At 44.4% G+C, this 22,650-nt stretch overlaps 1 protein-coding gene across 1 annotated transcript in view; it reads right to left on the reverse strand.

The window, feature by feature from the left end:
* Positions 1 to 1,916: 1,916 nt before the first annotated feature.
* The window catches only part of KIAA2012 (KIAA2012 ortholog), a 49,993-nt gene continuing 29,259 nt past the window's right edge, over positions 1,917 to 22,650 (reverse strand). The window contains exons 5-9 of the mRNA XM_061607972.1: positions 9,843 to 10,243; positions 8,175 to 8,377; positions 5,938 to 6,110; positions 4,692 to 4,911; positions 1,917 to 3,661 (exon numbers count right to left, since the gene is read on the reverse strand). Of these exons, the coding sequence (XP_061463956.1) occupies positions 3,514 to 3,661; positions 4,692 to 4,911; positions 5,938 to 6,110; positions 8,175 to 8,377; positions 9,843 to 10,243 (1,145 nt within the window). The 3' untranslated portion in view covers positions 1,917 to 3,513. The remainder of the gene's footprint in view (positions 3,662 to 4,691; positions 4,912 to 5,937; positions 6,111 to 8,174; positions 8,378 to 9,842; positions 10,244 to 22,650) is intronic.

Genomic DNA, 22,650 nt, shown 5'->3' on the forward strand with positions numbered 1-22,650 from the left:
TTAAACAATGTTTTTTAATCCTTTTTAAAAAGATGTCTTTAAAGCTTTTTAAAAAAATGTTTTTAAAGTTGTTTTGTTTTAATGTATTTTAAGGTCTGTTTTTATGATGTTTTAAAGTGTTTTAGTGCTTTTGTTTGCCGCCCTGGGCTCCTGCTGGGAGAAAGGGCAGGATATAAATCAAATATTGTGTTTTTTTTGTTTTTTTTATTATTATTTATTGTATTTATATATTGTGCTTGTTTTTATCTTTTTGTACACCGCCCAGAGAGCCTTCGGGCTTAGGGCGGTATATAAATTAAATTAACTAAACTAAACTAACTAAATAATAAATAAAAATCATCACTGGCCATGCTGGCTGGAGTTGATGGGAGTTAGAATCCAACTTGAACATTAAGATCGTCAAGGGAAGCCTTACGTGGTATCCTCGTTGTCAGGCGAGGTATACTGTGCATTGATATGGGAAAGGGCCTTCTGTGCAGTAGTGCCCCATTTGTGGGACTGTCCTTGGCAATATGGTTGGTGCTAGAAAAGAACTTGCTTATTTTGTCAGGTATTTGTAGGATGCTAGTTTACTCCTCCTGTAAACTGGAAAGATGACTCCTACTTTTCTGTTCTAATGCTGTTTTATATGCTCTCCTTTCTGTGTGAATTGGAATGGATCTGTTTTAATTTGTCAGTTTTATCATTGTACCCTGCCTTGAGATTGATTATGATGAAATGTGGGCTTGCAGTGCTAAATAGAAGTACCTGGAGTGTCACAGGTTTTGCAGTCCTATGTTAGCTGGGGCGATGAGTGCAGAGCAAGACTGAAAATCACAACCTTCATTATACAGTCATATGTTGTTACAATACCATTACCTCTCTGGTTTAATTTTTCATAATGTGAATGCTGCTGCAGCCAGGATGTAGAATATGCATGGTATAGCTAGGTTTTAACTGTTCCTACTGCTTCCTGTCCCATCCACATTGTGGCTCTCTAAGCCAGGGGTTGCATGAATTTGTGGACCAGTGGGCACATTTTGAGTGTTGAGAAAGTGCTGTGGCTTCCAGTCACAAGATGACTGACTTGGGGCTGTGGCACAGCACATTACACTACAGTCATTGCTGCTTCCCCTGCCTAGCCTCAGGCTTACCATGGAAAGGCAACTATGTCCTCCTGGTCCCGACTGTGGAGATCACACAGTGCTGACATACACACATGCTCTGATGTTGCTGTCTAATAACAGGGAACTAGTTATACCCTAGCAATAGGAAAACTCTGCAATATGGTCACACCACACTTACTGCACACATGCAGACCACAAGCATGCATGCATCTCTCACATGGAGCATTTGCAGGATTTTGGGGTGTAAAATGATGAAAGGGTGGAGCAACAATTAATTTCTTGCAACAAACAAGAATGGTGTCTGTGTTTTGGCTCATCAGGTTCTAAAGTGTGACTTTAAAAAAAAAAAAAAAGTTGGGAGTAATTGTCCTGGGGCCACCAAAGAAGGCCTCCACAGATGCTGGGCTGGGATACAGGTAAAATTAAGGGTTTATGACTGGTACCACATTTATCCTTTTACCCCTCTGGCTCTCCTGCTGTACTTTTTAATAGCAGCCTAATGTAGAAATTGAGTACGGTAGGGCCCCGCTTTACAGCGATTCGCTAATATAGCAGTCTCAATTAGACTAAAGCCCCACTCATACGGTGCTTGTTCTGCTTTTACAGCGGTTTTCGGGCATTGCATGCCATTCTATTCAATGAGTTCCGCTTTACAGCAGGGGTCCGGAAGATAACCCGCCGTATGAGTGGGGCCCTACTGTACATGAATCTTTTGCCTGCTAAACTTATGTGTGTGGGAGTTATAAAAGGCACAAATGAGTTGAGTGATTTTTTTATACAGTTTTTTATTTTGACTGTTCCTTGCTTTGGAAATCTTGTATTTAAAATCACGCTACAAATTCTCTGTAATAAAATAAGATGGAGGGCCAGGATCAAAAAGCTGGCAACTAATGAGAGAGATTTATGTGAGTGAAACTTTGAAATGTCCCACTGCAGCAATCATTCTGGAGAACATGATGTCCATTCTTAGAGTGGCTCTTGAATAAAAAGCCTTATGCACCTGAACCAAGAAAATCTGAAGCAAGGCACCATTTATGGAAGGGAAGGGATAGTCTCTTCCCTGCCCCATCACATCATCTGATTATTTCTTGGGCACATCTATATTTCTGATTATGATTATAGGTAACTTTAATGCATTTCTATACTATATAATGCACTATAAAGTGCATTTCTTTAGTACAATTTAATCTTGAACAGATCTAAAAGGCCTTTGAACCTTGCTGTTGATCTCTCTTCTGCCTTCCTCACCTTTGGCACCCCTAAGATGCAGGAACAAGTGCATGGCCTAGAACAGAGATGTCATATAAAAACAGACAATGTATGCACCCCCTTGCTCTACAGGCCCAAGATCATTCATGCACTCCAAAGGAGAGGACTGTCATAGTGCTCAGGAGGCTAAAGGTTATTCTTCTGTAGCAGCCTAGGACTCCAGGCAACAGAAAATAGCTGCCTGCACTCAGAGAAGACACTAGCTACAAAATGAGGAAGTGACTTAACCAATATGAGAGTGGGACTGCAGGGAGCACGCCGCCGTGGACTCCCTTTGGGAGGAAGGACAAGATAAGTGTTTAATACTACTAATATCCAATAAAAAAGGGGCCCAAGAGGTGGGACTTAATTAAGGAAGGGGAAATAATCTGTGGGTCACTCTTCTTCCTCTCTCCACCCCCAACATGCTACAGCTGTGGTTTGGCCATGGAAAGAAGAATCACAATATGTTTCCCAACCTATCCCCTTGTGACACTAGTCCCTTGCATATGGACAAGGGAACACATAAGAGTGTGGGGGCTTCTCTGCTTGGCTTTGCATTGCTTAGAGCAAAGAGGGTACCTGTGACCTTCCAGATGTTGTTGGACTCCAACTGCCATCCATGCTACTAGCATGGTTAATGTTCAGGGATGAAGGAAGCTGGAGTCCAACAACATCTGGAGCATCACAGGTTCCCCATCCTTGACCTAAAGAGAGATGTGTGATACTAATGGCTGAGGCCCCAGACATGTTGCCTACAGGTCACTGGTTTTCTCTCCCTGTTCTGGAATAAAGGAGAGTAGCTGACTTGCAACTTTCATTAGACTTCATTAACAGCTCATTTCTCTGATCCCCAGTCTTATGAAAGGTTTAGTTCTTCTTTCCAGCAAATAATTGCAAATGTCCAAAATAGTTCAGTTGTCCAGATGAGGCCATTTCTTCTATTGCTTGTTGCTTAAAGAGGGCTTGGAAAGGGCTTTTACATTTCGACTTGCACTCTGTAAGATGGCCAGTCAGAATGCAGCAGTTCTCATCTAACGTGTGGATTTAAATGGATAGCCGCCTCTGAATTAACAGTGAGGAATAGGATGCTGAAGGGGTAGGATGAGAAAAGGCAGCTTCCTGGTTGCATGTTGTTGGGGGGGAAAGTACTCGCAGTTTAATCTTCATCTCCCACTTTTAAAAAAGCATGCTGGAAATACGAATAAACCCATGGACGTGAAATCTCCTGCCCTCGCTCTAGTCCCCTGGCTTCCACAAACAACTTATATTGGAATTGCTGTTCCTTTTCCAACGCTGCTCTTTGTCTGAAAACAGAGAGGTGGATTAATATCAGCAAACAGGTAATTTGGAAGTTGGACCTTTACTTTCTGTTGTAAAGTGTTTATATATAACTTGGAAAGTCTGCTCGATACATAGGGCAGGTTACAACAATTTTTAAAACTACAAAACAGTACAATAAAGTAGTAAAGAATAAAGCATGAAAACAGACACAGGTACAAAAACCAAGAGGGTCTCAGTCCATTAAAACTCCACCAAGCAGATCAAATGCTGCCTTGAATGAGAACATCTCAGGTGGCAAGGAGAGAGAGAGGCCAAACACAGATCTCCAGAGGGAGTCCCATAATCTAGGTGCAGCCCCAGAAAAGGCTCTGTCCCACAGCCCAGCCAGCCATGCCTCAGCCACCGTTGGAACATGGAGCTGAACCAACAGACCTTAAGGAGCATGCAGGCTGCTGGTATGGAAAATTCAATCCATTATGTATCCTGGGCCCAAGCCTTTTAGAATTTTATTGGCAATCATTAGTTTAGTCTGCACTGACTTGGCAGTGACTCTCCAGGGTTTCAGACAGCGAGTCTCCTCAGGCCCCTCCAGGCTGGTAGATTTTTTGGCAGGTGCATTCTGCAGCTGGACATTGATGCAATAACAGTGTGTTGGTCGTGGATTTATACTGAACCTTCCACACAACATTCTGCTTTAATAGCTCTGGGATGCTTTGAGATTCTTGCACTATAGCGCAACAAAAGCCCCCCCCCAAAAAAACATTTGTGGTAAAAACAAAGTTATAGGCTATCAGCAGGAAGTAACAGGGCATGTACAGACTGGAAACAATGACTCACGAACACTCAAAAGTGCACAATAAAAAGGATGTCTGGAGGGGGGCCATAGCGCTACCTGGAGATGCTGGGGATTGAACCTGGGGCCTTGTGCATGCAAAGGAGATGCTCTACCCGAGCTACAGCCCTTCCCTGTCAGACTAGCATCTGAGAGCAAAATAACCACTAATGAGCCGTATTTCAGTATTAACAGTTAATTTCTCTTGTGGAGCAGCATACCTTGCCAGTGATAAGGCTAGCTTCCTCGCTTCCTCTAAAGCAATCCTAGCCTCTTCCTCAGCTCTTTTCCTTCTCTCCTCAGCCTCACGCCTCGCTCGCTCTTCTTCTTCCCACTTCCTGGTCTCATACTCCAAGCGCTGCTCTTCTGCCATCTCACCTAAACATCGGCGTTCCTCTTCCAGCCACATTGCCCTTTCTTTCTGTCTATGCTTCTCCACTTCTACGGGGAAAAAATGGTTACAGTTAGCAGCTACTGTGATCTGTTTAAAGTTTTGAGTTGATTAAAATACCCAATTTTGGACATACCAAATGTGCACAGTGAACTGGGGTTATGGTAAACCTTGTTTTGACATCTGTGTACCCCAGGGGCAGCCCACCTGGTGCCCTCCAGCTGTTATTTGCTTCTAACTCCCATCAGCCCCAGCCAGCAGGACCAACGGTCAGGGAAGATGGGAGTTGTAGTCCATCTGGAGAGCACCACCTTGGCCACCCCTGTTGTATTGATTGTCCTATGTAATAAAAGTTGATGGGCAAAAGTGAAAGGTTGTACAAATACATAAAGAGAGATGAAGTGCCAGTGTGGTGTTGTGGTTAGAATGTTGGCGTACGATGGGAGAGACCCAGGTTCAAGTCCCCACTTAGCTGGGTGCCTTGGGCCAGTCACTATTTCTCAGCCTACCCTACCTCTCAAGGTTGCTGTGATGATAAAACGTCTGTGCCTGTGTAGATAGTGACTGCTGATCAACAGGTTATTTGCTGAGAGTGGAAGGGAGGGGTAATTGGGCGGAGGTGTGGGTTGGTTGAGGATCTTGACAGGTGTTCTTTCTCTGTATTTTTTATAAAACCTAATACACTTTAAAAAAATTAAAAGGTGGTTTAGGGCAGCCTTTCCCAACTAGTGGGCCACCAGATGTTGTTGGACCACAATTCCCATCTTTCCTGACCATTGGCAATGCTGGCTGAGGCTGATGGGAGTTGTGGTCCAACAACATCTAGAGGCACACTGGTTGGGAAAGGCTGGTCTAGGGCATTACATGACACACCTGAGTGAGGGCTGCCATCTTAGTATGTCACAGTATTCCACAGTTATGCGACATTGGGCACTTGGAGGCTATGTGAGAAATACAAAATGGTAGCTTGTAGCCACCCAGCACTGCCACTGGAGAAGCCCACAGGCTAAGGGGTGATGACAGAGGAAGAGCCCATGGAGGGCATTTTATCAAGGGTCCCCTCAGACGCGGAGCACCTGAGCGTTCTTGTTCTTCCTCCTGCTTTTTCTTCTGCATTTCTAGAAGTTTCCTGCGGTGTTCCTCCAGTTGCCGCCTTGCCCGTTCTTGGGCTGCCCTCTCAGCTTCCCACTGCCTTGTTGCCTCCGCCTCTTGACGCTGGCGCTCTTCTTCTAGCTGCTGTTTCCTTAGACTAAAAGGAAGAGGTGTCCATGGGGAAGGTCCCAGCAGGTTGTTTGGAAGCAAAGGAAAAGCAACAGGACTGACCAGACAGGGGAGGGGCATTTAGCAGGCATTCTTCTAAAACGGGCATAAAGAACTGGGGGGGCCCCCTCCAGAAGTTGTTAGACTCCAACTCTACCCAGCACAGCCAATGGTCAGGGGATGATCGGAGCTGAAATCCAACTACATTTGGAGGGCCATAGGTTCCTCATCCCTGCTCTAATAAAAGGGCAAGATAGCTGGCTAGTGCATTCTAGATTAAGCACAGACAAGTTCCAGGAAACCAGATTTTGGCTGAACATCAGGAAAAACTTCCTGTTGGAGCAGTACAACAATGGAACCAATTACTTAGGGAGGTGGGGGGCTCTCCAACACTGGAGGCCTTCAAGAGGCAACTGGACAGCCACCTGTCGGGTAGGGTTTAAGATGGATACCTGCATTGAGCAGGGGGTTGGACTCGATGGCCTTATAGGCCCCTTTCAACTCTACTCTTCTGTGATTCTATGATTCTAAGACTTGGAATAATTTGCTGGTATAGCTTGGGAATTTGCCAGGAAATCTGAATCAGTCTTAATATTTACAATTTCATTTTTGCAAATGTTGGATTTCATTTGCTTCAGGTTTGAAATTTAACTGTGAACACCCTCACCCTCAAACTATTATCAGAAGTACAGCATTCTGAGGTTAACTTGGACAAGTTTGAATTTAACTTCCTGACTTTCCAATACTGCTTTTGACCATCAGAATGTGAACTCTTTTGGAGGAGAGACTGAGTGTTGGAAGGAATGCAGGAAGCTTTGTAGGGCACTAAGGATATGAGGCAGTCTGATGGAAATCTGTGTTTAGTACAGACTCTCTGGTCGTTTAACCCCTGGAGTCCCTTATTTAGACTTGCCTCTGATGTTTCAGTTATTAAGAAAACTGGCCCTTTCTGACGCCCCCCCCCAGCAATCATGAGAACTATACTTTAGAGTTGGGGTGGGGAACCTTTCTCAGCTCAAGGGCCACTTTGTCTCATGGACAACCCCGCGGGGGCCGCATGGCAGTGGTAGGTGGGGCTAGAGGCAAAACATAGGTGGAGCCTTCCAGTGAATTTTCCTGTCCCTTATCACAAAAAAAGTCAATCTTTTTGGGAAAGTGGGTTTATTGTGCAAGACCTCCCAATCAGCTCTAACTGTGTAACCTGAATTTTTCAGGTTTCCCAAAAATTGCAACATTCTGAAAGGGCCCTGTGTCTAGCTATTGTAAGTCCATGTCCATAAATGCACAACTTGAATTTCTTTGAAATCAAAACGTCTCTGTCCATCAGTTTTTGTGCTGGAAAATAAGCCCATCGTATATAAAACCAAACTTTTCTGAAAAATAAAGAGGAACACATCTGGCTTCATTCATTCAATCCATTATATACTTTGCAAATTAAGAAGAATGGCATTAAAATTAGTTTCAGAGCCTTAACTTTTAAAAAAGGAAGGCATCTACATTATCGCTCCTGGTTTGCTGCCATACTAATGATGAGTAGAAGCCTGTGCAAATTGTACAGTGACCTTCCCTGCTTTGAAACACTGAGACAACTTGGCATCCATTCTATGAAGAAAAAAAAGAGTGTCTTATAGTATCAGGTCAGACCTGAACTTACAAGATCTGAACAGGGTGGTTCCTGACAGATGCTCTTGGAGGTCGCTGATTCATAGGGTTGCCATAAGTCGTAATCGACTTGAAGGCACATAACAGCAACAACAAAAGTATCAGGTGAAGACATATGTCAATTTCAGTTCTCTCGCTTCTCATACTGGCATACTTGGATAATTTTAGGTGCTGACCTTAATGGCCTTACTAGGGACCCTCCTCTTTAGATGATAATGTGTGTATTTACTGCACTTCCTTCAAAATATGGGAAGTCAGCCCTGTCGTGTTTGGAGGGCCCTCCTGCTTGCTCATTCTGCTGAGTGGGGCCTTGGGCTCCTGCCCCAAAGTCCTGCCCTGATGGTGCCACTGCTTTGTTACAGAGGATTATCTTCCCGTCACCCTTACTAACCTCATCTCCTCCCTCCTCTTCCGCTGCTCCTCTTCCATTCCTTCCTTCATTCTCTCCATCCGCTCCTGCTGCTCTTGCTCTTTCCGCTTCTGCTCCTCCTGCTCCCTCCGCCTTCTCTCTACCGCCAGCCGCCTTTTCTCTGCCCTCTCGGCTATTATCTGTTCCCATGATCGTCTCTCCTCCTCTTCGTTCTGAGGGGGATCCTGTGCAGTTAAAATAAAGAAGATTCACAAACACAGCACACTCTTACGTTAGCAGGCGTTGTTGACTCATGAGATGTAGGTGTTCCTTGAAATTGATGTCTTTTGTAGACGATTACAAGACATAGAGATGGCCATCAACGTGGGTGGCTTTAAGGTGGATTAGAGACATTCATGGAAGATAAGGCTATCAGTTCCTACTTGCCAGGATGGCTGTGTTCTGCCTCCACTGTCGGAGGCAGTATGCCTCTGAATAATCGTTCCTGGGAATCACAAGTGCTGTTGCACTCAGGTCCTGCTTGTGGGCTTCCTCAATGGGTATGTGGTTGAGCACTGTGAGAACAGGGTGCTGGACCAGATGGGCCTTTGGCCTGATCCAGCAGGGCTCTTCTTACAGTCTTACCTTAGTGGTGACTCTGGATTTTCATTGGGACCACAGAGTCCAGAGGGGGGAGGTTTAACTCTTCCCTCTCCAAGCACTATCCTCACAAACCCCACCCCTCCCCGAGCAGGAATTACCCAAACAGGTCCTTTCATTCTAAGGGAATTGCTGTGGGGATTTTCGTGGGGATCGCAGCTGGGGTGGGAAGGGCTAAACCTCCCCTCTTCACACATTGTGGTCCCAATGAAAATCACCCCTTTTCAGTATCAGAATTTTTAAAAAAACACATCGAAAATGCTGCACGCTACACATTTAATGTAACACGCAGTTGGGTCCTCGCCATCAGGCATAACTTGGGCTGCATACATACATTTTATTCTAGAATCAATAGAGACTTAGTTCTTGTTTTTTCTACCTAGTCCGCACAGTCTAGACCTGTTGCACATTTTTTTGCTCCTTGCAGTTTTGCCCACTTGCCACTTCTTGACAAACTGGTTTCATTCCAAAAATAAAAACTCATTGCAAATTGATTCTGCATTACCCTGCAGTGTGTCTATTTGAAAACAGATGTAGGTAGTCCCAGCAATGGGGGTGGGGGGTGTATCCACACCTGACCAATGATGTTGTGTGGGGGTATATACCAATAACACAAGGGCAAGGTTTTCAAGTGCATGATCTTACCAGGGGGAGGGTTTTTAAACACATACCAAGTAACCCCACCTACCCATCTGGACAACAGGATCTACCAGTTGATCTAGATTGAAGCAGCATGTTGAGGATGGGCATAAACAACTGTGTTTTGAAAAAAACTACATTTTTGTGCTACAAACAAGTGTGTACACAGCCTAGCACACCTAGCTAACTTTTGTGTCCTTTAGATATTCCCCCAGCCACACAGGTGTTTCTTATCCATGAGGAGTTCTCATATGGCTGGCTGGGAGAAAGCATAAGGGTAACCCAAACACATGCGTTGACCTGACTGCATGGACCTCCCTGACGGAACTAGCACCTCCCTCACAAACAGTTCAAGAATAAATTCAAAAATCAACTCCTTGGGTATGTATGTCTGGAAAAAACAGCACTTACTTCTGGAAGCTCACTGCTTTGAACTGCATCAAGCTGGGGCCCATTTGCAGTGGAGACTATTGGATGGGAAACAGTGGCCATCTCATTAGCAAGATCTGGATGAGGCCTAGAAGGATGGAGAAACTCTTTGGCAGAAGGCTGGTCTTCCTCAAGTGGCAAGGGGTGTTCTTCCATGAGAGGGCTGGAAGGAGGAGGGCTTTGATCAGCAGTGCTTCCCATTTCTTCTTCTCTTCCTCCTCCTTCTTCTACAAGAGAACGGATCTGCTCCACTTCACCATTTGCATCCGCTTTTTCTTCATCTTGGTTTGGTTCCTCGGGAGTCTCTGATCTTCTGACATCTGCTGGCTTGTCCTTGGAATAAGTAACTGTTTTCCCAAGGGCTTTTTTCCATCTTGGTTTCCCTGTAAAAAGATGCATTTCCCCCCCAAATATAACACTGTAGCTGTCTGAGATCATTTTGTACAACGTTTGCTGGGCAACACAAATAAGTATTTTTTTAATGTTAGGGCCTGAACTATGTGTAATACACATACTTGTGTCATGGCAGACTGATTTACCCTTTTTAAAAAAAAAATAAAAGCTGTTTTGGGAAGAGGCAATTGAGAACCTGGAACCAGAGGGGAAAATGCTTTTCTCTGGGTGCTTCCAGACAAGCTTAATTTACAAATGGGTTGCTAAGATATTGCAAATGGGTTGTGACTTTAGATAAGTGCTGGAACCCAGCTTTTTCTTTGCTCCTTACCTAGAACCTTTCTCCCTGACTCTCTACCCCATTTCCCCTAGCTCTGCACTGTTATTTTTCTGTCCAGGACTAGTTAGGTCACCATCTTTCTATGAGGGAATGCTTTCCTACTTTTTGACCATCCAGGGCCACTGAGAGCTAGTACTGGGCCTGGGGCAACATGCATGTCCAGGCCCTCCTCCCTAAATGTTCCTACAAACCGAAAGTTACTACTTTCATTCAACAAGTTTTTAAGTGACTTGGGTTTAAATTTATCATTTATCAGAACGGGATGGTTAACTTGTTTATTAATAATAGCACAGTTCAAAATAAAATGCATAATTTTTACACTGCATTTTTAAAAATATATTCAACATTATTTTGAGACATGTATATTATATCGGTTCAGGCTAATTTAATGCTGTTTCCAATGCTGTAGATAGTATTACTTTTTCTTTTTTTCAATTAGAACAGGACCTACAAAGGAGGTCCAGAAAATTAATGTTAGTCCTAAATTTCCTGCGAATACTGTACACTAATATTAACTTGATGGCTGAAGACCAAGTGTTTCATAGTTGGTTTTACACACAAAAATGAAAGAAAAAGAAAATATGCAAATTTTGTCTGGTGTGTTAAGTGTACGGGTAAATTAATTCAATAATGATATTATTATTATTTATTAAATGTATATACCACCCTTTGTTAAGAGATCCCTCACTGATCCCTCACTGCCCTTATAACACAGAAAATAGCAAACAATAAATTTCAATACTTAACATAATATAAAGCCAATCTATCCTTACCCTGAGCAGTGATAGTGCATCTCTGTTCTTCTACTTCAGCAGAATCCTCATTAGCTTTTTCTTCTAATAATAATGCTTCAGCATCCAGTGACTGGGTTTCACTATATCCCTCATCACCTCATAGGATATAAATTCAGAGCACCCTAGCTAGGGAGCCTGCTCCACGAGCTAGAGGGAGCCCCAGCTGACAAAGCGTCAAGGCGAGTTAAGCAGCAGAGCGAAAAGAGGGTAAGTAGCTCCCATTTATTTCACTATTTAATTGAATTAAAACAGCTCAGAGCAATAAGTAATAAGGGCAGCCTAAGGTCACCCTAAGCTAGGAGCCAAATCCTGAAAGAACCTATATCTTAGGAGACAGATACTAGGAGAAAGAAGCCTATAGAAAGCTAGTTTTCAACACCACCCTAGCAGGAAAGCTTCAGGGGACACTGTAAACAAGGCTAAATTCCAGACGGAGAGAAGGGGAAAAAGGAAACTCCACCAATACATACAGGGAGAGAGTCAGCTCAGTCCTTGCTAAAAAGGGCAGTTTTAGCCTTCCTTAAACACAACCACAAGCTCTGTTTCCCTAGGTTAAAGAAAGGTCAGGCTGTTCTAGGTGGGAAAACAACAATCAATCAATCAATCGGGTTGGCGTACTAGCATAATAGTACCAATTTTCAAGAAAGGGGACCCTTTGGACCCCCATAATTATAGACCTATCAGCCTTCTTGATGTTACTGCCAAACTTTACGGGCGTTTCCTTTTAAACAAACTTGTGGAATGGGACTCCAAATACTCAGTTATTCACCAGGAACAGGCGGGCTTCAGGAAGGGTAGGAATACAGTAGACCAAGTCTACATCCTCCAGCATTTAATAACCAAGACCTTAACAGGCCAGAGAGCTTCACTCTTTCTGGCTTTTGTAGACTTTGCCCAAGCTTTCAATTCGGTAGATAGGGAGTTGTTGTGGCATAAGCTGAATACAACTAATATTGACAAGAGACTTGTGTGGCTAATTAGATCTCTCCATCAATCTAACTTTCTATGAGTTCGTCTTGGCAGGAATGCTGCCCTCTCCCGAGAAATTCCTGCAATGACAGGGGTCAAGCAAGGATGTATATTGGCCCCCTTCCTTTTTAACTATTTTATAAATGATATTGTTCCTACATTGACCTCTCCCAAATTTTTTCCTCCTTCAGTGGGAAAAAAATAATAATTCAGCCCTATTATACGCTGACAATTTTGTCCTCATCTCCCTAAACAAGATAGGCTTAAAAAGAACGTTAACCCGTTTAGAGGAATATTGCCACGCTCAGCATTTGCAAGTAAATCATCTAAAATTATGGTTTGCGGGAACCAAAGGAGAACCAAAACAAATTGGACATTGAATGGGAGATCGCTAGAGCAAGTTCACTCTTTTAAATATCTTGGCATAATTTTTAATGATAAACTCTCGTGGAAGCCACACCTTGAACTAACCAAATTAATAGGAGCAAGAGGTTTTGGACAAATAAAAAGGTTTTTTTACTCCCGTGGAGGGCAGCTGATCACCCTGATGCTGAAAATTTTCACAGCTAAAGCCTTGCCCAAAATTCTCTATGGAGCAGAACTCTGGGGCTATTTGCTCAATGCCATCGTAGAGCCCTTACAAAACTCTTTCATGAGGCAGATTTTGGGACTTCCTCGGGGGTCTCCATCTGCTCACATAAGGGCTGAATTAGGTCTCCCATCATTGTCAGCTAAAATTGACTTGGCTGTTTTAAGGTTTTGGAGGAAAATTTTAATGATGGAAGATTCCTCTATTACCAAACTCTGCTGGCAAGAGCAACTCCTGATTGGGGGTTGGGCCCAAACCTCCAGGAAATTATTTGGCTGTTATAATCTTTCCCCTAGAAACCTTTTAACTTTTTCACCATTGGAGCTCCGCAATTGGGTTTTAAACTTTGATGCGAATAAAGATAGGGCTACCATAGTGGCGTCCCCTTTTTCACATTGGTACCCCCTTTTTAAAGGAAATCATGTTATTTCTTCATATTTTACTGTTTTAACTAGTGCGCCTTTACGCAGAGCTTATACGAAATTAGATTCCAGATGATGCCCTCAGCTTATCTGGAGGGCAGATATATGGGAACTCCGAAGGAGGAGCGTTACTGTATTTGTGGACCCAATGAGCCAGAGGATCTTGCCCACTATATCTTAAAGTGTCCGTTGTACAATAGCCCTAGACATAAATTTTTGAAGCCCTTGATTAACTATAGGGAGGGGTGCCCTATTGACATTTTAATTCCAGACCTCTTGGCGGATAAGCAAATCACAGTTATAATTGCAGTGGCAAATTTTGGTCTTACAGCTAGAAAGATCAGAGCAAATTATGCCAAAACTCTATATTAATAATTCTTGATATGTCTGTAATTATACCTTGTTCGGCCACAGATGTATTTTATTGTTTTACTGTTTGTTGTTTGGTATGCAATGGCTTATGGCTAAAAGCAAATAAAGCAATTGATTGATTGAACAAACAAAAAAGACTCGCCTGGAAGTCACAGCCCCTTGCTTAGATTAAAAGCAGCCAAAAGCTAGTCTAGTTTGTCGAGGCCAGAGTGCAAGGCACCACTTAAAACTACAGGGGAACTTGCACTGATAAAAGTGGTTGTTGTCAGCAAATAAAATAAAAAGAGAGTAAAAGCTAGTTAACCTTCCTTAGTACCACTAGTCAAAATCCTTAAACAGCCCCACCCCTCGCTAAGGAAGGAAGCCTGCCTTCAAAGGAAGCAAGCCTGAGATAATCCTAAAGAGTTAAGCCCCAGCTGATAGTTGAGCCATCAGCCTCAATTAATGCATCATTGGCTGGCAGCAGTATCTGGGAGGGACCAACCACACATATAAATTCAGAGCACCCTAGCGAGGGAACCTACTCCACGAGCTAGAGAGATCCCCAGCTGACAAAGCGTCAAGGCCCCAGCTGACAAAGCGTCAAGGCGAGTTAAGCAGCAGAGCGAGTTCGGCAGCAGGGCGAGGAGGCCAGGGCCCCCCACTCTGCCCATCTGTTCCCTGACCTCAACTAAACCGCAGTTTCCAACCCGTTGACATAATAAACATTAAACAAAACTATGCAGGTAAGAAGCCAGCAAGGGTGTGGGGGCTTTCCAGTGTTTTGCACTGCCTGCAGCATGTACGACTATCTGCCTGTTGGACAGAAGTCGTGGGTGTGCTCTCAGTGCAATGAGCTCCTGGCTCTCCAGGAACAACTTTATTTCCTTGAGGCCAAGGTGGCGGACCTGGAAAAGCTGACAGAGGCAGAGACGTGTGTGGAGGAGGCCTTCAGGGACGTTATAGCTGTGTCCCACTCCAAGGATGATAGCTCTTCTGCTATCATGGAGAACGATGGTCTCATGGAAGGAGAGCATCCAGCTGAGGAAGAGGGAAACGATCCCTTAGAAGGGACCCATTCCTTGGGGGATGAGCAGCTATCCTCTCGTGCAGAGAATATATCTCCAGGGGGTGGAGGGATCCTTGTAGTGGGTGATTTGATCATTAGGAACATAGACAGTGGGGGGGTGTGATGGGCGTGTAGACCGCAAGGTGTTTTGCCTGCCTGGTGCGAAGGTTGCGGATATCGCCCGTCGTTTAGATAGTTTGGTAGACAGTGCTGGGGAGGAGTCAGTGGTCATGGTGCACGTTGGCACCAACGACATGGAGAAATGCAGCCGTGAGGTCCTGGAAGCAAAATTTAGGTTGCTAGGTAGGATGCTGAAAGCCAGGACCTCCAAGGTGGCTTTCTCTGAAATGCTACCGGTTCCACGCGCAGGACCAGCCAGACAGGCACAGCTTTGTAGTCTCAATGCGTGGATGAGACGATGGTGTCGGGTGGAAGAGTTTGGATTTGTTAGGCACTGGGGAACATTTTGGGACAAGCCGGGCCCCACTTGAACCAGAATGGAACCAGACTGCTGGCACTTAAAATTAAAAAGATGGCAGAGCAGCTTTTAAACTGACTGAGGGGGGAAACCCGACAGGAGCTTAGGAAGGTCCGGTTCAGAATAAACCTCTGCCCTGGGATAAAGACCAAAGAAGTGATGAAATTTTAAAAGGGGTAGGCCTAGAAGTAGGCATTGTGAGAGCAGGGGCACAGGATATAAATTCAGAAGAGCAAAATTACCACAGGCCAAACCACAAGTGCCAAAGACACTTGAAGAGAGACACTGCTTACAAGTGCCTGTACGCTAATGCTAGGAGCCTGCGAACCAAGATGGGAGAACTGGAGTGCTTGGTCTTAGAGGAGAGCATTGATATAGTGAGCATAACGGAGACCTGGTGGAATGGAGAAAACCAGTGGGATACGGTTATCCCTGGATATAAACTATATCGGAAGGACAGGGAAGGACGTATTGGTGGCGGAGTCGCTCTATACGTGAAAGAAGGCACTGAATCCAGCAAGCTCGAAACCCCCAAAGAGACGGACTCATCCACAGAATCGTTGTGGGTGGTGATATCATGCCCCAGGAAGGATTTAATACTGGGAACGATCTATCGTTCCCCTGATCAAAATGCTCAGGGAGACCTTGAGATGAGATATGAAATTGAGGAAGCATCCAAACTAGGAAATGTGGTAGTAATGGGTGACTTCAACTACCCAGACATAGACTGGCCGCATGTGTTCCAGTCATGACAAAGAAGCAAAATTTCTAGATATTCTAAATGACTATTCGCTAGACCAGTTGGTCATGGAACTGACCAGAGAGATGGCAACCCTGGAATTAATCCTCAGTGGGGACCGGGACCTTGTGCAAGATGTAAGTGTTGTTGAACCGATTGGGAGCTATTCATAGTGCTATTCAATTAAACATACATGTAAATGCCCAATTGCCAAGAAAATCCAACACGGTCACATTTGACTTCAAAAGAGGAAATGTCACAAAAATGAGGGGATTGGTAAAAAGCTGAAAAACAAAGTCCAGAGAGTCACATCACTCGAAAATGCTTGGAAGTTGTTTAAAAACACTATATTAGAAGCTCAACTGGAGTGCATACCGCAGATCAGAAAAGGTACTGCCAGGGCCAAGAAGATGCCAGCATGGTTAATGAGCAAAGTCAAGGAAGCTCTTAGAGGCAAAAAAGTCTTCCTTCAGAAAATGAAAGTCTTGTCCGAATGAAGAAAATAAAAAAGAACACAAACTCTGGCAAAAGAAATGCAAGAAGACAATAAGGGATGCTAAAAAAGAATTTGAGGAGCACATTGCTAAGAACATAAAAACCAACAACAAAAAATTCTATAAATACATTCAAACCAGGAGACCATCTAGGGAGGCGATTGGACCCTTGGATGATAAGGGAGTCAAAGGTGTACTAAAGAACGATAAGGAGATTGCAGAGAAGCTAAATGAATTCTTTGCATCTGTCTTCACAGTGGAAGATATAGGGCAGATCCCTGAACCTGAACTAACATTTGCAGGAAGGGATTCTGAGGAACTGAGACAAATAGTGGTAACAAGAGAGGAAGTTCTAGGCTTAATGGACAATATAAAAACCGACAAATCACCAGGCCCAGATGGCATCCACCCGAGAGTTCTCAAAGAACTCAAATGTGAAATTGCTGATCTTCTAACTAAAATATGTAACTTGTCCCTCAGGTCCTCCTCCGTGCCTGAGGACTGGAAAGTGGCAAATGTAACGCCAATATTCAAAAAGGGATCCAGGGGGGATCCCGGAAATTACAGGCCAGTTAGCTTAACTTCTGTCCCTGGAAAACTGGTAGAAAGTATTATTAAAGCTAGATTAACTAAGCACATAGAAGAACAAGCCTTGCTGAAGCAGAGCCAGCATGGCTTCTGCAAGGGAAAGTCCTGTCTCAGTAACCTATTAGAAGTCTTTGAGAGTGTGAACAAGCATATAGATAGAGATGATCCAGTGGACATAGTGTACTTAGACTTTCAAAAAGCGTTTGACAAGGTACCTCACCAAAGACTTCTGAGGAAGCTTAGCAGTCATGGAATAAGAGGAGAGGTCCTCTTGTGGATAAGAAATTGGTTAAGAAGCAGAAAGCAGAGAGTAGGAATAAACGGTCAGTTCTCCCAATGGAGGGCTGTAGAAAGTGGAGTCCCTCAAGGATCGGTATTGGGACCTGTACTTTTCAACTTGTTCATTAATGACCTAGAATTAGGAGTGAGCAGTGAAATGGCCAAGTTTGCTGATGACACTAAATTGTTCAGGGTTGTTAAAACAAAAAGGGATTGCGAAGAGCTCCAAAAAGACCTCTCCAAACAGACCTCTCCAAACTGAGTGAATGGGCGGAAAAATGGCAAATGCAATTCAATATAAACAAGTGTAAAATTATGCGTATTGGAGAAAAAAATCTGAATTTCACATATACGCTCATGGGGTCTGAACTGGCGGTGACTGACCAGGAGAGAGACCTTGGGGTTGTAGTGGACAGAACGATGAAAATGTCGACCCAGTGTGCGGCAGCTGTGAAAAAGGCAAATTCCATGCTAGGGATAATTAGGAAAGGTATTGAAAATAAAACAGCCGATATCATAATGCCGTTGTATATTTTTTATTTATTTATTTATTTAATTTAATTTATATACTGCCCTAAGCCCAAGGGCTCTCTGGGCGGTGTATATAACAAAACAATCAGAAAATATATAAATACAATAATACAATGGAACAAACCAAACAGACGTAAACAAAAATCAAAGCAGCAACAAAATACATCAATAAATATTAATAGTACACATTAAAATGCCTGGGAATATAAAAAGGTTTTCACCTGGCGCCGAAAAGATAGCAGCGTCGGCGCCAGGCGCACCTCATCAAGGACACCATTCCACAGTTCGGGGTCCACAACCGAAAAGGCCCTATTTCTAGTCACCACCCTCCGAGCTTCTCGATGGGATGGTACTCGGAGGGCCTTAGATGTTGAGCGCAGTGTACGGGTAGTTTCATATTGGGAGAGGCGCTCCACCAGGTATTGCGGTCCCATGCCGTGAAAGGCTTTATAGGTCAAAACCAGCACTTTGAATTTAGCCCGGAAACAAATAGGAAGCCAGTGCAGACGAGCCAGAACAGGTGTTATATGAGCGGACCTTCTGGTCCGCGTCAACAATCTGGCCACTGCATTCTGGACTAACTGTAGTTTCCGAACTGTCTTCAAGGGCAGCCCAACGTAGAGCGCATTGCAGTAGTCCAATCTAGAAGTTACCAGAGCATGAATGACTGAGGCGAGGTCGTCGCTGTCCAGATAGGGACGTAGCTGGGCTACCAATCGAAGATGGTAAAAAGCGTTCCGTGCCACTGAGGCTACCTGAGCCTCAAGAGACAGGGAAGAGTTGAAAAGAACTCCCAAGCTACGAACCTGTTCTTTCAAGGGGAGTGTAACCCCATCTAGAACAGGGTGAACATCCACCATCTGGGCAGAGAAGGCACTCACTAACAGCGTCTCGGTCTTGTCTGGATTAAGCTTCAGTCTGTTAGCTCCCATCCAATCCATTATCGCGGCCAGGCAACGGTTTAGTACGTTAACAGCCTCACCTGAGGAGGATGAAAAGGAGAAATAAAGTTGCGTGTCATCAGCGTACTGGTGACAACGCACTCCAAAACTCCTGATGACCGCACCCAGCGGCTTCATATAGATGTTAAAAAGCATGGGGGACAGTACCGATCCCTGTGGGACTCCACAATGGAGAGTCCAGGGTGTCGAGCAGTGTTCCCCAAGCACTATCTTCTGTTGACGACCCACCAAGTAGGAGCGGAGCCACTGCCAAGCAGTACCCCCAACTCCCAACTCCGTGAGCCTTCCCAGAAGGATACCATGGTCGATGGTATCGAAAGCAGCTGAGAGATCAAGGAGAATCAACAGGGTCACACTCCCCCTGTCCCTCTCCCTGCAAAGGTCATCATACAGGGTGACCAAGGCTGTTTCGGTACCAAACCCAGGCCTAAAACCGGATTGAAACGGATCGAGATAATCAGTGTCATCCAAGAGCCCCTGGAGCTGGCCGGCCACCACCCGTTCCAGAACCTTGCCCAGGAACGGAACATTCACCACAGGTCTATAGTTGTTCAAGTTATCTGGGTCCAAGGAGGGTTTCTTCAGGAGCGGTCTCACTACCGCCGCTTTTAGGCAGTCAGGGACCACTCCCTCTCGCAAAGAGGCATTGATTACCTCCTTGGCCCAGCCGGCGGTTCCGGTCCTGCCAGCTTTCACCAGCCAAGAGGGGCATGGATCCAGCACAGACGTGGTCGCCCGCACCAGTCCAAGGATCTTGTCAACATCCTCAAGCTGCACCAACCGAAACTCATCCAATAAATGGATTAAAATCTATGGTGCGGCCGCATTTGGAATACTGTGTACAGTTCTGGTCGCCTCATCTCAAAAAGGATATTATAGCGTTGGAAAAGGTTCAGAAGAGGGCAACCAGAAGGATCAAGGGGATGGAGCGACTCCCTTACGAGGAAAGGTTGCAGCATTTGGGGCTTTTTAGTTTAGAGAAAAGGCGGGTCAGAGGAGACATGATAGAAGTGTATAAAATTATGCATGGCATTGAGAAAGTGGATAGAGAAAAGTTCTTCTCCCTCTCTCATAATACTAGAACTCGTGGACATTCAAAGAAGCTGAATGTTGGAAGATTCAGGACAGACAAAAGGAAGTACTTCTTTACTCAGCGCATAGTTAAACTATGGAATTTGCTCCCACAAGATGCAGTAATGGCCACCAGCTTGGATGGCTTTAAAAGAAGATTAGACAAATTCATGGAGGACAGGGCTATCAATGGCTGCTAGCCATGATGGCTGTGCTCTGCCACCCTAGTCAGAGGCAGTATGCCTCTGAAAACCAGTTGCCGGAAGCCTCAGGAGGGGAGAGTGTTCTTGCACTCGGGTCCTGCTTGTGGGCTTCCCCCGTGCACCTGGTTGGCCACTGTGAGAACAAGATGCTGGACTAGATGGGCCACTGGCCTGATCCAGCAGGCTCTTTTTATGTTCTTATGTTCTTAATGATTTTGAAAAGGCCCTGGATGAATAAACTTGCCTAGCTTTTTGGCTTTTTCATAATTTTTCACTTTTCTCTTCTGTGTGTGTATTTGTATTCCCTAATGTTAATTTCATCTTAACACAATGCCAAAACACATGCAGACATGTTCCAATGTGTTCCAGTCACAGACCAAATAATAATAAGTGACACACTCCCATCTATTAGCTTTCTCTTTATCTGCCACTGTGATGTACTGTTCCTTTAAGAGAAATGTAGGAAATGCTTGTTGAACAAATGTGAACTGGGACCTAGCAGTTACGTAAACTGAACTGAAGCCTGCTATTTATTTATTTATTTATTTATTAAACTTCTATCCCACCCTTCCTCCCAGATAGGGTTGCCAGGTCAGAAGCATCCCAAACCCTGAGTGATGTCATGGGGGTGGGCCCTAGTGATGTCATTAAACATGATTCAACCACAGTTGCTTGGAGCATACAATTCAAACAAAAATATTTATCTGATTGGAAATTTAGAAATCTTAGCTAAAAGATCCAGCTGAAGTGAAGGAATCATTCCTTCTTACCTGCTTAGGGAGCCTGGGTAGGGAACATTTAATCTAGCCTACTTGCTTCTGGCAATAAGGCTTTAAGTGCCCTCAGGCCAGGCCAGTCACCAAAAGGCCATTGTAGGAAGAAAGGAGTCTAGTATTGTGGAGATGTTAGATAGGAACACTCAGTAGTAAAGATAGATGCTCCTGAAGGCTGCAAACACACTTACTAAGGGACTAAGCCCCATAGAACTCAATAGGAGTTACTTCTCAGTAGATATGGTTTGGATTGTGCTGTTGGGAAAACTTGACTAGGGATCCTCTGCAAAGATATCCATATCCAAGCAGCGGGGACATCTGGTTCCGGTGTCGGGTGAGTGGCTGGTTTCCCCCAGTTGTCTGTTTAACATCTTTAACTATAACTGAGAAACCCTTGCTCAAACCTATTACCACCTTGCCCTCAGCTGCTAAGGATAGCACAGACCTCATTTATATTTCACTCCAGACTGGAAAACTGTGCTCTAAGCAAGGCACTTACCAAAAACCAAGCTGCCGGCTGCTGTGGCCTTGAGGATACTCCCACTTTGGGTGAAAGAACAGAGTGCTAATTAATGAGCCTAGCTTGCTCCGACGGCCTTTAGAGCCATGAGTTTTCCAGTAGCTTATCAACAGCTCTCTGCAATCAGGCTTCTGGAAAAACAACAACTCCTGGCTCGTATTTGAATTTTTTATTACTATAACACTATAACAAACAAACATTAGGTAATTAATAACAAATAATCACTGACATGGTTCTGACTAGGAAAGCCTGGAACACTCTAGATGTTAGCTCACCACTTAAAAGTATACCCACCTGGAGTAACAGACGGAGAAGGAAGAGGTCCCGGGGGTCAGCAAAACCAGTTAAAAATTACTCATTTTTTCCCTGCCATTTTGCACAAGCAGACTGTGAATTTGTCTACGCAAGCCACAACCTTCCTGTGACTGGTCATTTACAACCAAGAATCACACGCAATGGAGGGATGATACGCCTTCAGCTCCAAACTTGGCAATAGAACTCGCACTGGCGAAGAATTATGATATGGAAAATTTCATACAACACCTCTCCTTTAACGAGGCAACTAAATCAACCTCATCTCTTCCTCCCCGGGGGCAACATAAACGGACATCTTTGTCCCCTGTGGAGCCTTTGGGGAGTGTTAGCTCTATTTCTGAGCCGACTCCATCTGAAGAGCTAAGCATGCCAGACCTGCATATGAGTACAGCTGAGAGAGACGGGACGGGACACCAACCGTAACATATAAAAGCAGACCCCTATCAGCAGTGTACACAAGCCGAAACAATGGATTCTGATCAGCATCTCTGAATATCTGGTGGGCTGCTTACGATGGCAACAGAGCTAAAGCTTATAAAAGCTTTTCTCAGTGAATGCAATCAGCTTCTGACGACTCTGGTGGAGTTTCATCAAAAACCTCCTGTTCCTCCCCCATGTGAGGGTCTGGCTACCCGCCACCCTCAGTCGACAACAGATAGGCCCATGGGGGATCAGATTCCGACTCCCCCCATTAGTTCGGGTAGTGTTACCAAGAGAAAAAGGAAGCCTCTTAAGGTAAAAGAAAAAGAGAAAAAACCAAAAACTTGACAAATAAAAAACTGCCCCGGGGCAATAAAATGAACTTTCAAAAATTATTTGATATTCTGGGCCAACCAAAGCCGCGGGAAAAGGGAAAAGAGGTTAGCCCCCGCCAAGAGAGCACTGGTGAAAACTTCCCACCAATGATCCA

Source organism: Rhineura floridana, chromosome 2 (assembly GCF_030035675.1).
Source record: "Rhineura floridana isolate rRhiFlo1 chromosome 2, rRhiFlo1.hap2, whole genome shotgun sequence".
NCBI classification, from domain to species: Eukaryota; Metazoa; Chordata; class Lepidosauria; order Squamata; family Rhineuridae; genus Rhineura; species Rhineura floridana.